The 18,769-nt window shown below is 39.7% G+C and overlaps 1 protein-coding gene across 1 annotated transcript; it reads right to left on the bottom strand.

The window, feature by feature from the left end:
- Window positions 1-2,511: 2,511 nt before the first annotated feature.
- Window positions 2,512-4,020, bottom strand: LOC128598662 (26S proteasome regulatory subunit 10B-like). Its single transcript, XM_053609317.1, has one exon. The coding sequence runs from the start codon at window positions 3,991-3,993 to the stop codon at window positions 2,824-2,826; it is 1,170 nt and encodes a 389-aa protein (XP_053465292.1). The 5' UTR covers window positions 3,994-4,020; the 3' UTR covers window positions 2,512-2,823.
- Between the last annotated feature and the right edge of the window lie 14,749 nt (window positions 4,021-18,769).

Raw genomic sequence — 18,769 nt, 5'->3', positions numbered from 1 at the left:
CATCTCCTAAGATGCCAGCTTTTCATTCTGGAGCTAAGAGTAGTCTTCTAATTTAAGAGTTGTCTTCTCTGACTGGCATGCTTACGGAAGTGACCTCCACAGAGGTATTTGGCAGGAATACAAAAGGAGACACATCTCATTTCCTCCCCAATCATATTTATGTGATTATTTGCTTTCGACTGCCCGTGTCTCTGTTTCTGTTTCTCCCTGTTACATGATGTAAATCGGCATCTAACGCAGAAAGGGTTGTGAGACACTGTCCACAGCATTCAGATTGCTCTATGAAAGCACAGTGCAGAGAAACCCCCATCAGGGAGAAACCGAGTGGGCACAGGCAGCAACAGCCTTTGAATGAGAGGTGGACATTGGGTGTTGTTTCTCCTGTGTCAAAGAACAATCAGCGATTTCTCCCTTATTCCACCTGAAGCATTTTGTAACTTCAAATTTCAAAATACACTTTGAGTGAGCAAGGGGAAGAGCATGTCCTAAGATCTGTAACTTCCTGCATCTCTCAATTCCTAAATTGAAATAGCCGATACTATGCTATAGGTATCAGGAGGCAAATGAAAATAGGAGCTAAAAGGAACGGCTTTGTATTTGTTCAGACATGGTTTGAAGAGGAGCTTCACAATCCACTACTCTGTGCTTTGGGGCCTATTCATTTACTTTTCTGATTCCTGGTTTCTCCCTCTTTTTCATTAATTGTGTTGTTTTGAGAATTAACTTAGGTAACATGTGCATTTAGCATGGTGCATTGTACATTAGTAAAAATCAGTAAATGTTTATAGTAATAATATAGAGTGTGTTTTGTATTATTGCTTTCTATGCATTAAGCTAATCACTTCAGTTCTAAGTACCGTAAGGACAGAGACTGTGTCTCTGGTTCTTGAGTTCTACATAAGATCACTATAGCTCTAGTTGTACACACACTGTAGATGGTCACATAATATTTGAAACATTGGTCTCTCGTGGCAAGGCAAAGTCAACCATTTGCAGAGGAAGCTGGGTCTAGACTCTATTTAAAGCTCCCTAAGTCATTTCTTTTTAAGTTCCAGATATATTTTTAAAATTTACCTATAATACCACAACAGTATTCCAAAATTTCCAATGCATTCTTATATTTCTAGCCAGTTATTTTTCCAAATGCATGAATTTATCTGATTTTAAAACCTACCAGACATTTCTGGTATTTATTCCTAGGATTTTTTTATTTAAGTTTGGAATGATTCTGATATTACAATCAACCATAGCCTATGTTTCTTTTACATAAATTCTCTGATATCAGGCTCATTCCCTCAGTTCAGATTGCCACAGAGGGATGTTCAATTTAATATGTGAATGCTGTGTTATTGCTACAGCCAATCTGCAGTGAATTGGTTTTGATACCAGGCAGCAATAATAATGCCTCAGCAAACAAGATGCAGATGTTTCAGAAGTATTCTTGCCAAACAAAAGTGTCTTGCAAAAATGAATAGGTATTATTGGTAAGAGTATATGAAATTCTTTCCTAAGTTTCAAAATATGTTTGCTGTATGCCTTGAGGCATCAGTGGGAGGAACTGAAAATGTAGGTATTATGTATTTTTCAAAAAGTAAGTTTAACAATACTCATATTTTCAGCCTCACTGATTGTATATAAGGCCTTATTTCTCTGTTACAATGTCTTACTCTCAGAGCTGCTGGAGAGAGGGCTGGACAGCATGGCCTGACCCACGGGGCTTTTTCAGGCTGGAAGAGGTCAAGATGCAGAGTCAGATCCTGGTCTAGGGATTGCGCCACAAAAGTCCTGCATCTGGGTGTACAGAATTAAGCAATGGACCCTAGAGGAAGCGCTCAACATCATCCTACATTCTAAGCTGCTATACTGAAGAGAGGGAGAAATTTCAAGGTTCACCAAAATAGGCTTTTGCTGATAATACCTTGAAATGATTATGTGAAGAAGAAAAGTGAAAAGTATCAAGCAAGTTCTCCCAAGCATCATCAACTCAACAAATTCTGATTTTGGACTAACATTTGCATTTGCAAATGATTTGTTTCAATCAATCTGACTAAAGGAAGCCAGCTTATCTACATGTGAAATGTGCTACTTCTGGAGTTGGAATGATGGCTTAGGTAATTCTAACCCTTTTTTTTTTTTTTTTTAAGTTTCTTTGAAGTCACAGATTCTAGAACAGACTTCAAGACCTGGTCCCTAGCTTGAAAAAGACAAGGAGCCATAGGGAAAAAACTTCAGGGAAGGCAAAGGAAGAAAATGCCATCTCCTGTTAGGTTTTTGCCATATTACATGGCCTGTGTACAAGGCCTGTAGGTCAGAGGGAAACTGGACAAGCACTAGCAAGGGCAGAAAGGGCTTGTTTGTCTTGCACATTAATCCAGGTACCTTATTTATCTTGCGCTTGCATTGCTCATTTACATTGGAACAATTTTACCTACAAGTTTGAGTATTTTTTTCTTTTTTTTTTTTATGTAGGAGCACTGACTCAAACATTTTATTCCCCTTTTTAGGATGAGGAAAACAACTGATATAAAATAAGTCATCTCAAACCATTTTCGATGTTTTACAAAATGCTCACACAGCAAATACAAAAAGCTTCAACACACTCTTTCATTAACTTCTGCTGCAATAAACGCAACATTAACAAACATACAAATTTCTTCTGTATCTAACTTAGGAGTTGAATTATTGAATTACTAATTATTATGATGTTACTCATACATATTTTTATTCATACATTTTTAATGAGATTATTGCCAATATATACATTATTTTATTTTTACATTAAGCCAATGTCTGTCATGCAGCCATCAAAAACCTTACAGTAAGTTACACTGGTTTGTAGTCTAATTTAGACTCTAGCTTCTTAGAATCAGCCACTTTCCTGACTGCTTTCATGAAGTCTTCCTGTACTACAAAATCATGATCAGCACGAATTGCAAACATACCTGCTTCAGCGCAAACATTTCTCAGGTCTGCCCCATTAAAGCCATCTGAAAGTTTTACAATTGCTTCATAATCTATTTCTCCATGCTTTGTAATGGGACCTGCATGGATTTTCAATATGTCTAATCTTGCTTGTTCATTTGGCAAATCAATATGTATTTTTCTGTCTAATCTTCCTGGACGTAGTAAAGCAGGATCCAGCGTATCTGGCCTGTTTGTAGCCATGATCATTTTAACTCTATGCAGAGTATCAAATCCATCCATTTGATTCAGTAACTCCATTAAAGTTCTCTGGATTTCTCTGTCAGCTGAAGTGCCCTCAGAAAACCGACGACCACCAATAGCATCTATTTCATCCATAAAAATGATGCATGGCTGATGGTCCCTGGCATAATTAAACATTTCTCTGATCAAACGAGCACTTTCACCAATGTACTTGTCTACAATAGAACTAGATACAACCTTTAAGAAATTACAGTCCAACTGGCTAGCAACAGCGCATGCCAAGAGTGTCTTCCCTGTGCCTGGTGGTCCATATAACAAACAGCCTTTTGGAGGTATTATTCCTACACGCTGAAATAATTCTGGGTTTGTAAGAGGTAATTCTATCACCTCTCTTAATTCCCGGATCTGTTCTGATAATCCTCCAATCTCAGAATAAGAAACATTCCCTGGGTCTTCATGAGACATGTTGTAAACTAGTGGATCCACCTCTCTCGGCAAATATCTCATGATAGTGAGCGTAGTCATATCCAAAGCAACTCTTGTTCCTGGCTTCAGCTTACTTTTGTCAAGCTGTCTACGACAACCCACAACATATCTTGGTCCATTTGTAGCTTTAACAATGAATTTTTCTTCTGTTAATTGTTTAAGCACTTCACCCACAATCTGCCCAACACTTTGTAGGGCCTTCAGATCATTTTCAGACTTTTCATACTGTTTGGTAAGTTCTTTTAATTGTTCTCTTAACTCCTTAAAGCGGCCGTCGATCTCCTTGTGCTCCAGCAGCTTCTTGCGGTAGTCCTGAAGCGCCTTATCTCTAGGGTCCGCCATGATGAGAAGCCGCGGCTCATAGGGGATGCCGGGAAAGTGAGTATTTTTTTCATTATTTCTTTTATTATAATTGTGTACATTGATGCATTTATGGGGTTCAGTGTACTGATTTGATACATAATGAGAAATGCTTACATTGAACTGATTAACATTTCCATCACCTCACTTACTTATTTGTTGTGGTAAGACAATTATATTCTTTTCTTAATAGTTTTGAAATGTACCATTGTGTTATGCACATTGGGTGAATTTTTACCCCTCACTGTTGCTAGGTTGCAGGGAAGCTTAGGCTAAGAGGAAGCAAAGGGGTGTTACTCTGTGATTCCCAATATTCCTAATGGAAATAATTCTTTTGTTATTTTTCAAAGAGGAGGATGAACTTTTAAGGATTCATGAAAATGCCATTTGCAGCCCTCAATCCACATGGGGCTCCTTGGTTGTCCATTTGGAGGGAATAAAAGTAGGTGTGGTTGAACCCTTCATGTCACTTGCCCCTCACAGCCCAACCCACTATCCTCAGGGATGTCTCCCAATTTCCCCCAACAAGTCCAAAGTCAGCACCATGAAGGTAGGAACAGTCATCCCCAGTGTTTGCATTTTCATTATTTCCATAGTCTGCAGCAAGCATTCCCCAACGTGTTTGGAGATAGTGTTAATTTAGGAAAGCCTTTGGATGGCAGGGACCTGGGAAGGTAGTTAGACTTTTTAACATTTTTTCTCCAGAAAAAAAATTCTGTTTTATAAATCTTTGGACTGCAAATTGCTTCCCCCCTTTTATGTAATTTTAATAATACCAACCTTGTGCATTTGACATAGATTGTAAAGCGTGTCATGATGAAATGCCTGATGAAAAAATGATAACATTCTCAACGAGGAGAAAATTCCATAACAGGGAATCTAGGGGCTTTTTAACACCAGATGAGCCCATCCAGGGAAGCTGGAGGCTGCAGGGATAAAATCCAGCAGTTCAGAAAGAAACCTCTACAAGAACACTGGCCAAGAAAGGAGACGACTGCACAGTCTTCGTGGTCAGGCTTTCTTTATCCTCTGCTGAATTGCAGAATCTCACTGCCCTGTCTTGCATAAAGATCTAGTTCCTGAATATAGGAACTGTGGTAGAGACTGTTGTACAATAAGGTTTCAGGTCAAGTTTAGGCCCATATCCTTAGTAAGATAATTATTGGTAGGCAAATAAAGTATGCTTGCCTATACTTGTCTTTTTGGGCAAACATAACATTTTAAATACCAGAACTCTGACCTCACTTTACAGGCTCAGCATTATCCAGTACTTCCATTAGTTCTGCGTTACTAAAGCAGGACAAGATCCTTAAATTTGAAAAAAGGAAGTTTTATGAATGGAAAGACAAACATAAGCAAAGTGAGTTCATATTCTGAAAATTCTACATAAACACAAAGATGTAGGTCAGGTGTGTTTGAGCCCAGGAGTTTCAGGCTGTAATGAGCTATGATGACACCACTGCACTCTATCCCCGTAGCAAGACCCTGTCTCAAGAACAAACAAACACAAACAAAAACTAAACCAAGGGGCTGAGACAAGATGGCTGACTGAAGCCAGCTTTCCACAGAGGCTTCGGTCCAGAAGGAGAGTTAAAGGACAGAAATTTAGCAAGTAACCTGGGGGATTAGAACTGCACCAAGAGAGAAGGTTGAAGAATGCACATCAACCCAGGTGAGGAGAGCTGTGACCCCAAGTATACAAACAAAAGGTACAAAATCCATCACCAAGTGGACGAGAGTCTCCTCCCCCATGAGAATGGCTCAGAGTGCCCCACAAAAAAATGAGTAGAATTCAAAGGTCCTCCCACTACATTCCACGGGACAGACCCTCTAAAAACTGGACCTACCTCCCCTACTAGGGTGCCACGGTGTTCTCCTACCAGGCATAAAACTGTATAGAACTGTATATTTTCTCTACCTGAAATTCTGAGCTCCCAGCACTCCCCTCCACTCTCACTCTGAGGTCTGGAGGCCTGTCCCCAAGGAGTCCACATACTTGGGTGATTTCTCAAGGGGTGTGGACAGGGCCTAGACTGCAGCTGGTCAGTGCTGATTCTACAGCACGAGAGTGAGGAGAGGACAGTCAGCTGAGAGGGAACCACACTGGAGCAGTGGTGCCCTGAGGCACAGAGCAGCAGCCATTTTTGGCAACAATAGGGCTCACTCCAGAATATTCTGAAGCCACATCCCCTGTCTCCCTGGGCAACCAGAGGAGGCCGGGCATCTTCTCAGATGGCAACCACCTCGGAACAAATCTGGGATGGAAACGCAGGCCCCATGAGTAAAGGGTTTGCCTGAGGCGGTATTGGCCTAGGTGGAGCACGGGGACTAGAAACGCAGGTGCAGAGCTGGGAAGTTCCCAGGATGGGGCTGACCCAGAAGCCCGCTTTACTGAGCCTAAGACGCACCTGGCCCTCAGGGGATCGTCAGCCTATACACAAAGGAAGGCAGGAGACTAGAACTGACAGTTAACAGAATACAAACCTGCAAGAGCAAAGACAGAGCCTGAGGCACAGGTTCTGGGAACTCAAAACAGCTTCTTTTCTGCAGGGGAATTTAGCAGGGACAGAAACAAATTCCCACAAAGTTGTTCTGTTCTGTTCTGTCAGTAACATCAATCAAGGGTGGGGCTGGAACTGAGTGAACACCCCCCAGCCTCCATTAAGCACCCGAGGTTGTCAGGTCTCACCTCCCCCTGCTGGATAGAGGCAGAGCGCAGTGTCCTGGCTGAGCAGAAATAGATTTCCTTGTGATTCAGGCAGGTACAAACCACCAGAGTATCTGTTCCCTAGAGGCAACTGGGTCACAGCCCTGTGGGGCTATCAGTAACAGGGTGTGACAGAGGTGCAAGGTGGGGAAGGAGGCATAAACCTTCTTGCTGGGTGGGTCCTCCTGACTCCACGGAGCACCCTAGCAAGCCATATGTGAGTTGTCACCAGACCCCTGCGATCCAGTTGCCAGAGACCTTTAAAACTCTCCCACCTGAGACAGCTGCTGACTGAGACAATTGATTTGGACCTTTTGAACTGAGCCAATCACCTGAGGACTATTCACGTGGTGCCCTGGGTGTGTGGTTGTAGGAAGGTTTGATTTTCCTTTTTCAATTGTTGCCTGTGGAGGGTGGGGTGACATAATTGCTGGTATTTCTCCACAGCTGAGACTTCAACCCAGAGTGACTGTTTCACTAAGGTCAAACAGAGACCAGCTGAGAACAAGACAGAACCACTTAGCCCCACCACACCAAACAGGTCCCCAGTTTCTCAGGCCATAGCACTGTACGGGTCCTCAACAAAGCTCCAGGGGAAAAATAAAATGGTGTAAAACAATCATGGGGGGCAGCAACTGTGGCTCAAAGGAGTAGGGCGCTGGCCCCATATGCTGGAGGTGGCGAGTTCAAACCCAGCCCCGGCCAAAAACTGCAAAAAAAAAAAAAAAAAAAATCATGGGGTGGAATCAATGGAAAAACTCTGGTAACATGAATAACCAGAATAGATCAACCCCCCCAAGGAAAGATATGGCAGGTGTAACTGAAGATCCCATTCATAAACAGCTGGCCGAGATGTCAGAAATCAAATTCAGAATTTGGATTGAAAACAAGATTAATAGAATGGAGGAAAACTTGAATTAGAAATTCGAGGAGCAATTCAAAAGTTGGAATTAGAAATTTGAGGAGAAATTCACAAGTTGTCTCAAGAATTTCATGAATTTAAAGACAAAACCACCAAAGATTTTGATGCACTGAAGCAAGAATTTGCAGCCCTCAAAGATCTGAAAAATACAGTAGAATCCCTCAGTAACAGAGTGGAGCAAACAGAAGAAAGGATTTCTGACATTGAAGACAAAGCCTTTGAGCACTCCCAAACTCTCAAAGAGGAAGAGAAACGGAGAGCAAAAATGGATCATTCTCTCAGAGAGCTCTGGGATAATTTGAAGAAGGCTAATATATGCCTCTTTGGAATCCCTGAAAGTAATGAAGTGGCCTCGCAAGGCAGAGAGGCCCTTCTCCATGAATTATGAAAGAGAATTTTCCAGACATGCCAAGAGATTCTGAAATTCAGATAGCAGACAGTTTCAGAACCGCAGCACAACTCAATCTGAATAAGATATCCCCCAGGCATATCATAATTAACTTCACTAAAGTTAAGATGAAGGAGAAAATTCTCAAAGCAACCAGATGTAAGAAATCCATTACGTACAAAGGGAAGAATATTAGAATGACTGCAGATCTCTCTGCTGAAACTTTTCAAGCCAGAAGAGGGTGGTCATCGAATTTTAATCCCTAAGGCAAAATAACTTTCAACCCCATATCCTGTATCCAGCTAAACTGAGTTTCAATTATAATGGAGAAATTAAATACTTTAATGACATTCATATGTTGAAGAAATTTGCCATAACCAAACCAGCTCTTCAGGATATTCTCAGACCTATCCTCCATAATGACCAGCCCAATCCTCTACAACAAAAGTAAACTCACTCAGAAACTTTTGATCAAACTCCAACTTCCACAATGGCGAAAGGATTAAAAATGTCCACTGGACTTTCAAAAAACTCAATACCCAAAATTTTACCAGACATATCTGTATTCTCCATTAATATGAATGGCTTAAACTGTCCTCTAAAGAAGCACAGGTTGGCTGACTGGATGCAAAAACTCAGGCCAGATACTTACTGCATACAAGAGTCACATCTTACCTTAAAAGATAAATATAGACTCGGGGTGAAAGGAGGTCATCCATATTTCAGGCAAATAGTAATCAGAAAAAAGCAGGTGTTGCAATTCTATTTGCAGATACAATAGGCTTTAAACCAACAAAAGTAAGGAAGGATAAGAATGGTCACTTCATATTTGTTAAGGGTAATACTCAATATGATGAAATTTCAATTATTAATATTTATGTACCCAACCAGAATGCACCTCAATTTATAAGAGAAACTCTAGCAGACAAATGAGCAACTTGATTTCCTCCAGCTCAATAATAGTCGGAGATTTCAACACTCCTTTGGCAGTGTTGAATAGATCCTCCAATATGAAGCTGAGCAAAGAAATTTTAGTTTTAAAACTAACCATCCAACATTTGGATTTAGCAGACATCCATAGAACATTTCATCCCAACAAAACTGAATACACATACTTCTCATTAGTCCGTGGAACATACTCCAGAATTGATCACATCTTAGGTCACAAGAATAAACTCAGTAAATTTAAAGGAATAGAAATTATTCCATGCATCTTCTCAGACCACCATGGAATAAAAGTTGAACTCAGTAACAACAGGAATCTGCATACTCATACAAAAACATTGAAGTTAAATAACCTTATGCTGAATGATAGCTGGGTCAGAGATGAGATTAAGAAGGAAATTGCCAAATTTTTGGAACAAAATGACAATGACGACACGAATTATCAGAACCTCTGGGATACCGCAAAGGCAGTCCTAAGAGGGAAATTTATAGCTCTGCAAGCCTTCCTCAAGAGAATGGAAAGAGAGGAAGTTAACAACTTAAGGAGACATCGCGAGCAACTGGAAAAGGAAGAACATTCCAATTCCAAACCCAGTAAAAGAAAAGAAATAAACAAAATTAGAATAGAATTAAATGAAATTGAAAACAAAAGAATTATACAACAGATCAATAAATGAAAAAGTTGGTTTTTTGAAAAGGTCAATAAAATAGATAAACATTTGGCTGACCTAACCAGGAAAAAAAGAGTAAAATCTCTAATCTCATCAATCAGAAACAACAAAGACGAAATAACAACAGACTCCTCAGAAATTTAAAAAATCCTTAATGAATATTACAAGAAACTTTATTCTCAGAAATACGAAAATCTGAAGGAAATTGACCAATACTTGGAAGCACGTCACCTTCCAAGACTTAGCCAGAATCAAGTGGAAATGTTAAACAGACGATTATCAAGTTCTGAAATAGCATCAATCATACAAAATCTTTCTAAAAAGAAAAGCCCAGGACCAGATGGCTTCATGTCAGAATTCTACCAAACCTTTAAAGAGGAACTAGTACCTATATTACTCAAACTGTTCCAAAATGTAGAAAAAGAAGAAAGACTACCCAACACGTTCTATGAAGCAAACATCACCCTGATCCCCAAACCAGGAAAAGACCCAACAAGAAAAGAAAATTATAGACCAATATCACTAATGAATATAGATACAAAAATATTCAACAAGATCCTAACAAACAGAATCCAGAAACACATCAAACAAATTATATATCATGACCAAGTCGCTTTTATCCCAGGGTCTCAAGGCTGGTTCGATATACGTAAATCTATAATTATAATTCAGCACATAAACAAATTAAAAAACAAAGCCCGTATGATTCTCTCAACTGATGCAGAAAAAGCTTTTGATAATATCCAGCATTCCTTCATGATCAGAACACTCAAGAAAATTGGTCTAGAAGAGACTTTTCTTAAACTGATAGAGACCATCTACAGCAAACCCACAGCCAATATCATATTGAATGGAGTTAAATTGGAATAATTTCCACTCACATCAGGAACCAGACAAGGCTGCCCATTGTCTCCACTGTTCTTTAACATTGTAATGGAAGTTTTAGTCATTGCAATTAGGGAAGTAAAGGTGATCAAGGGTATCCATGTAGGGTCAGAAGAGATCAAACTTTCACTCTTCGCAGATGATATGATTGTATACCTGGAAAACACCAGGGATTCTACTACAAAACTCTTAGAAGTGATCAAGGAATACAGTAGCATCTCAGGTTACAAAATCAACATTCATAAATTGGTAGCCTTTATATATACCAACAATAGTTAAGCTGAAAAAACAGTTAAGGACTCTCTTCCATTCACAGTAGTGCCAAAGGACACGAAAGATCTCTATAAAAAGAACTATGAAAGCTTTTCTAAGAAAAGAAATAGCTGAAAATGTTAACAAATGGAAAAACATATCATGCTCATGGCTGGGAAGAATCAACATTATTAAAATGTCCATACTACCCCAAGCAATATACAATTTTAAAGCAATCCCTATTAAAGCTCCACTGTCATACTTTAAAGATCTTGAAAAAACAATACTTCGTTTTATATGGAATCAGAAAAAAACCTCAAATAGCCAAGACATTACTCAGAAATAAAAACAAAGCAGGAGGAATCACGCTACCAGACCTCAGATGATACTATAAATCGATAGTGATGAAAACATCGTGGTACTGGCACAAAAACAGAGAAGTAGATGTCTGAAACAGAATAGAGAACCAAGAGATGAATCCAGCTACTTACCGTTATTTGCCAATTAAAAACATTCAATGGGAAAAAGATTCCCTATTTAACAAATGGTGCTGGGTGAACTGGCTGGCAACCTGTAGAAAACAAACTGGACCCACACCTTTCACCATTAATTAAGACAGACTCTCACTGGATTAAAGATTTAAACTTAAGACATGAAACTATAAAAATACTAGAAGAGAGTGCAGGGAAAACCCTTGAAGAAATTGGTCTGGGCAAATATTTTATGAGGCAGATCCCCCCGGCAAAGGAAGCAGCTTCAAAAATACACTACTCGGACCTGATCAAACTAAAAGCTTCTGCACAGCCAAGAACACTGTAATTAAAGCAAACAAACAGCCCTCAGAAAGGGAGAAGATATTTGCAGGTTATGTCTCCAACAAAGGTTTAATAACCTGAATTCACAGAGAACTCAAACGTATTAGCAAGAAAAGAACAATTGATCCCATCGCAGGCTGGGCAAGGGAGTTGAAGAGAAACTTCTCTGAAGAAGACAGGCGCATGGCCTACAGACATATGAAAAAATGCTCATCATCTTTAATCATCAGAGAAATGCAAATCCAAACTACTTTGAGATATCATCTAACTCCAGTAAGATTAGCCCATATCACAAAATCCCAAGACCAGAGATGTTGGTGTGGATGTGGAGAAAAGGGAATACTTCTACACTGCTGGTGGGAATGCAAATTAATACATTACTTTTGGAAAGATGTTTGGAGAACACTTAGAGATCTAAAAAGAGATCTGTCATTCAATCCTATAATTCCTCTACTAGGTATATACCCAGAAGACCAAAAATCACATCATAACAAAGTTATTTGTACCAGAATGTTTATTGCAGCCCAATTCATAATTGCTAAGTCATGGAAAAAGTCCAGGTGCCCATCAATTCATGAATGGATTAATAAATTGTGGTATATGTACACCATGGAATATTATACAGCCTTAAAGAGCGATGGAGACTTTACCTCTTTCATGTTTACATGGATGGAGCTGGAACATATTCTTCTTAGTAACATATCTCAAGAATGGAACAAAAAGTATCTAATGTACTCAACCCTACTATGAAACTAATTTATAGCTTTCACATGAAAGCTATAACCCAGTTATAACCTAAGAATAGGGGAAAGGGGGAGAGGGAGGTGAGGGAGGGGGAGGATGGGCGGAGGGAGGGTGATTGGTGGGATTACACTTGTAGTGCATCTTACAAGGGTACATGTGAAACTTAGTAAATGTAGAATATAAATGTCTTAACACAGTAACTAAGAAAATGCCCGGAAGGCTATGTTAACCAGTGTGATGAAAATGTGTCAAACGGTCTATAAAACCAGTGTATGGTGCCCCATAATCGCATTAATGTACACAGCTATGATTTAATAATAATAAAAAAAAACTAAACCAAAAAACTTTAAAGACGCAGGTTCAAGTCTCTTATTGTATATTTTATATGTTATTAACATGAGGGGCGAGTGACACGAAGGGTTCAACCACACCTACTTTTATCCCCTCCAAATGGACACCCAAGGAGCCCCACGTGCATTGAGGGCTGCAAAAGGCATTTTAATGAATCCCTAAAAGTTTATCCTCCTCTTTGTAAAATAACAAAAGAAATGTTTCCATTAGGAAGCTTGGGAATCACAGAGTAACACCCCTTTGCTTCCTCTTAGCCTATTGTATATATTATAAAATATACAATAAGGAGAGGCAGAATGGACAGCAGTAGAGAATATGGGCTCTGGAGCAAGACACATTGGGTATGAGTCGCAGCTCTGCCATAGATCACCTGGGAGACCCTGGTCAAATGTCCCTAACCTCTCTAGGCCTTGCTCTCTCCTTGTCTGCACAAGGAACAATAATAGTAGTACTTCTGTCTGGGGACTGTTGAGAGAACTAAATGTGCAGAAGCATGTAAAGCATTGGATACACTGCCTGGCATTTACCAAATGCTGTAAAAGTATTCACTGTTTAATAAAGCATTCTCTTTGCCTTCCTTATCCTCCTCCTTTTCTTTGTCCTCTTTTTCCTCCCCTTTTTCATCCCTCCCTCTTCCTCCTTCTTCTCATCAGTGTTATCATACATGCTAAATGGCCAGGGCTGGCTACATAATTTGTAAGGCACAGGACAAAATAAAATTGCAGGTCTTGGCCAAATATCAGGAAAAATCCTTTTTCTTTTCTTTTTTTTTTTTTTGAGACAGAGTCTCATTAGGTCATTCTCTGTAGAATGATGTGACATTACAGTTCACAATAATCTCAGACTCTTGGGCTTAAGAGATGCTCTTCCCTCAGCTTCCCAAGTAGCTGGGACTACAGGTGCCCACCACAATGCCTGGCTATTTTTTTTTTTTTTTTTTTGGCCAAGGCTGGGTTTGAACCTGCCACCTCTGGAATATGGGGCTGGCGCCCTACTCCTTTGAGCCACAGGCGCTGCCCACCTGGCATTTTTTTTTTGTTGTTATTGTTGGGTTCAAACCCAGCCAGCGCATGGGTTTGAACCCACCAGCCCTGGTGCATGTGGCCGGCACCCTAACCTCTGAGCAAGGCGCCGAGTCCCTTTTTCTTTTCTCTGTCTTTCCTTCTGTTACCCAGCCTCAGTGGGTTCTTTAACATCACAACTCCTCTCAAATACAATGGTGTTCCCAGGGCAAGTGCAGATTCTTTTAAGTGCCTGGGCCCCCTCCCTGCAACTTGGTGGACTGTGCATGTGCACCCAGCTTCACCCCTTGCTGTGATTGTGTCCAGCTCCTACTCGCAGGGTGACAGAAAGTCGTGGGCTGCCAGAGAACCCAACCCAGGGAGGCAGGGAGATGGTAGAGGAGGGACTGCATATGAGTAGAGGCCTTAAGCCCCAGTGCATGCTTCATAGTTCTACTGGACTTTGTTTACAAAATATTTATTTACTCATCTGCCAAATATCTACTGAGTATCTAGTCTGTGCCAGTCACAATACTGAATGCTATAGATACACCAATGAACGAAGCAGCCAGAACATTTGCCCTGACAGTTGTCACCCTAGAACCATGTGTCTCCGCTCTGGGCAATTTGTCTTTATTCAACTTTACAGTTTGTTGGACATAAATAGGTATAGGTTAGGTATAATTCTTATTATAGGTTTAGGACTCAGTTGTTCTTAATACCTTCTTGCCATCTCAGTACAGTCCAAGTTAAAGAATGTCCTAGGTAGAAATAGGTGCAGAAACACATGGACACTGTATTTAGGAAATTTTATCTGACTTTGACTCTGGAAAGCAGAGTAGCAACAACCAAGTAAGGAATGCTTATTTCTCTCTGGTATGCTGTGTGTTAGCCATGCTTTATAGTTGTAAATGCTTCCAAACCCATGAATCTGCATTTTGTCCACTTTGTTATGTATATCTACACATTGCAGTAAAATACAATGGGCTGCTATAAAGGAAATGAGATTTAAATATGCAGACTTAATATTCATTTGCAAGTCAGCAATGTTCCTTGCACACAGTAGGTGTTTGATAAAAATTGGCTAATTAAATTAAAAATGCGTTGTATCATTTATTGTTTTGCCATAGTACGCATTGACTAAGATATTTATTAATGGCATTTCTTCTTCTCTTCCTCTTCCTCCTCCTCATCCTCCTTCCTCTTTTTGTTCTTCTCGTTTTTTCTTTCTTTCTTTTTTTTTTCTGGGACAAACTCTTGCTCTGTTGCCCAGGCTAGAGCGCAGTGGTGTCACCATAATTCACTGGAACCTTCAACTCCTGGGCTCCACTGATCCTTCTGCCTTGGCCTCCCAGGGGCTAGGATTATAGGCATGAGCCACTGCCTTTGGCCTACAGCATTTCTTGTTTGTCTCACAATTTAGCATTTCTGTTGTGTTTGCAATTTGATCCCTTGAGAGCATTTCATTCTTCTTTTCATTTTTCTATTTACTGTGGTCACACGTCCTGCTGAACAATCTTGGTATAAACATTCTTTCTCCTTTCAACATCTATAAATTTAGGTTCTCAGAATTTCACTGAAATAATCTTTGCACCTTCCCCCAAAAGAGAAAATGCTGACAAAAGATATTAGAAATTGTTTATGAGGCCTGATTTGTGGCAGATAAGATGACTTCTTTGAGACTCCATTTGTGGATAAATGAGTTACTTTATATTTCATTTCCTAAAAAAAAAAAAAGCAAAAAAACAAAACCAAGTTTGGTTTTGTTCAGACCCCTTATTACATTTAACTTTTACTCTCATAATCCATCAAAATTACTAGCTGAAAGATCAAAAAATAAAAACAAATGTTCCTGTTTTTAAGCATGCCATTTAAATAACAGCAACACCCCTTAAACACGCGGGCCCATCTCCCATTTGCTTCTGGGATGTCCTGCAAACCTTGGAGAATGAATGAGCAATGGAAGCCTACAGTCTCCATTCGCTTTTAGCCTCCCTTTTTTGTTAAATCTAATTTAAAAACTTTATCATCATTAGGTATCATAGCTGTGGTTGGCCACAAGAAAGAACTGAGAAACCCAGAACAGTTGAGACAGACTCACACACAAAAGGGTTAGGACTGCATCTCAACTGTCATTTTTGGTGAGGTGCAGACCTTGCTTTCAAATTGTTTCAAATATCCTTGGCAAGAGAAAAGTCTGCACACAAGATGTGTAAGCGAATAAGCGCTGTGTATTTTTAAGGTGTGGCCAGGTTTCCATGCAGCTTTTCTTTTTTCCATTAGGATACCCCTGTCAAAGGCTTTTCAAATAATAATAATGTTAAAAATAATATTTTCTGAGTACTTTTGCATAGACTCTTCCAAATTTGGGGGAAGTCCACGTAAATGTCTAGTCATGTACAGACTATAAGTGCTCTACTTTTGGCAAGTGGTTCTCAAACTTTATCAAAATTTAATTACCAAGGGGGAGTGTTTAAAATGCAGATGATTACCAGAGATCTGATTTGTTTCATGTAGGATGGGGCTTAAGAATTTGAAATTTTCTCAAGCTGCTGGTATATTATTAGCTGTTTGGGCCATACTTCGAAAAAACATGATTTAGAACATTAAGTGGGCTCTCAGCTGTTACCGTATATATTTTTTATGTCATAGATAATACTCCTAGAAAGCCATATGCAAATACTGTTTTGGTGAAACTCATTGAATTTTGCCCATGACTTAAATTCTTCTTTCTGAGAGGTATATCCTACTTGTTCTGTTGTGGCAAGTAACAGGTGTCTGTTGACAGCACTTGAATGTAACCCATGAAGCTCTCCATTCAAAAGGATACATTTTTTTTTTTTGAGACGTTTTCCAGGCTGGAGTGCTATGACTTCAGCCTAGCTCACATCAACCTCAAACTCCTGGGTTCAAGTGATCGTCCTGTCTCAGCCTCCCGAGTAGCTGGGACTATGGGTGCCCACCACTGTGCCTGGCTAATTTTTCTATATTTAGTAGAGATGGGGGAGAGGAATCTCACTTTGCTCAGGCTGGTCTTGAACTCCTGAGCTCAAGGGGTCTGCCTGCCTCCCAAAGCACTAGGATTACAGGTGTGACCCACCGCACCTGGCCTCAAAGGGATATCTTTTTTTTTTTTAAACTTTATTCAAATTATGATGAAGGTACAATATTTAGGTTATATTGTTCTCACTTCCAGGGTAAAGTTCCATTTGTAGCAGAGCCCCTCACATCAAAGAGATATCTTAATGGTTCATTTGTAAAGTTAAGAACCCATTTCTTGAGTGAAAACTATCTTCTGATATATCAATATGGATTAGTATATGAGGCAATTTCTCAAAGAGAGTCACAGTTTTTTATCTCATGGAATGATGACAACTGTCAAATCTACTAACTGTAATCATTAATGTTCCCCTTTCCAGCATCATTTGCTCTTCTTCACTATAAATGTACTTATGGTTGTGCTGCTAGTGATTTTCAACTGGTGTGCAGTGAGGGGATCTTACAAATTTTAAGATGCTGTGCTGTGAAAAATTTTAAAGGTCACTAAATTATTTTCAAAAGAAGGTCAAAGTACAGTAAGTATATTCTTTTTTTAATTTTATTTTTTGTTTTTGATCAACATAATTTAAGCATGCTGTGGAAGTTTAACTATAGGTTCAAGTGTGCCGTAAGATAAAAAAAAGGTTGAAAAACACTGTGCCACAGGGCCACAAGCTTGATTAGAGGCGGGTTTTGTGCTTGTGTTTCCAGAGTTTTCCCTCAAATCAAGCTTCCAGCTACAGAATGGGGCAACACTGGGGAGAAAAAGAGTTTGAAGTGGGGCTGTTGCTTCTTGGACTGGCTCTGTGCCCATGTGTCCTGCATTTAGAAGACAAAGGTAGATTCAAATTTAAAACATTCATAATGATTAGAATGGTGTTATTCTTGACCCATCACCAACTTTAACCTATTTAACTTCTTTCTTTTTTAAAAAAAATCTGATTGCCAGAGTATAGTGTATGAGATTTTGGACGCAACATTTTTTCCCTGCTGTTGGAAAAAAGCTCCCCAGAGTGAGAAATCCTGTCTGCGGTTTTAGCCATGAAAGGGTGCAGTTCTTTGTCAATGATAGAACTGCGATTCTCCCTTACCCAATGTGACGATTTATGCCCTTGGCACCCTACAGTGTTAATAGGGCTGAGGGGCATAAATTCTCCTGGTGCTAATACGGAAATAGAGCTCACAGCTGTGGCTGTACCATCCCATGTGGCTCTGGTCAGAACAAAAACCAAACCAAATACATTCAATAAGAGCAGATGCTTAAGTACTTTTTAAACTAATGCCTTTCTGAAGCTGTTTTCTCTTAAGGTTGGAATAATTTGAAACACCTTTCCCGCTGTTCCCACTCTGGCAGTGGCTAAGCAGCTCCCTGGAGCCTCCCTGTTCTTGGTGCCTGAAGGGTTTGGGCCGCTGAAGGGCAAGTGCGGCCCAGGATGCCCTTGCCTGGCCACAGGTTTCACAGGACATCTGCAAATCATTGTGCGAAACCAAAAAAGTACAAATTAACCACAGCTCAGCTCTCTTGCGTTGAGCCTGATATTTCCTGTTTTGAAGGTTTCCTTGGTATTATACATTGGCTGCAAAACACCAGCTGCTCTAAGTGACTCAAATTTATAGACCCTTTGATCAATTATCTCTCCATGTTACCCAATTTCTAGATAATTGAGAGGAGAGTTAAACTGTCCCCTTATATAATATGAGGCTTAATTTTTTTTAAAAAAAATCCAGTTTTTTAGCATGTGCTACAAAGACTTACCCCTTTTTGCATGTTTAGTTTGCATTATCAGTGACGGTCTTTTTAATAATATAAAGTCCCAATAGTGCTTTGCAGTTGGATCAAACTGGAAATACTGTTAATGGCAAATTGAAAGCAATAGAGTGATTTATATAAGTTTCTCACTCTTTGGTAATCTATTTAATTTTTAGTATCCTTAGGCTCTTTGCAAAGTAGAATAGTGAAAGTGAAGTAGCAAAAAGATACAACCACAGATTACGAGGGAAGTCTCCCAGCTGAAGGGCAGGTTGAAAGCAATAGCGC

Source organism: Nycticebus coucang, chromosome 11 (assembly GCF_027406575.1).
Source record: "Nycticebus coucang isolate mNycCou1 chromosome 11, mNycCou1.pri, whole genome shotgun sequence".
In the NCBI taxonomy this organism is placed as follows: domain Eukaryota; kingdom Metazoa; phylum Chordata; class Mammalia; order Primates; family Lorisidae; genus Nycticebus; species Nycticebus coucang.
Note: the sequence above shows the minus strand (reverse complement) of the source record. Positions and strands in the feature narration are given on the sequence as shown.

Excerpts from the sequence above, each read along its gene's own strand:
- LOC128598662 (XM_053609317.1), bottom strand. The coding sequence starts at position 3,993 with ATGGCGGACCCTAGAGATAAGGCGCTTCAGGACTACCGCAAGAAGCTG.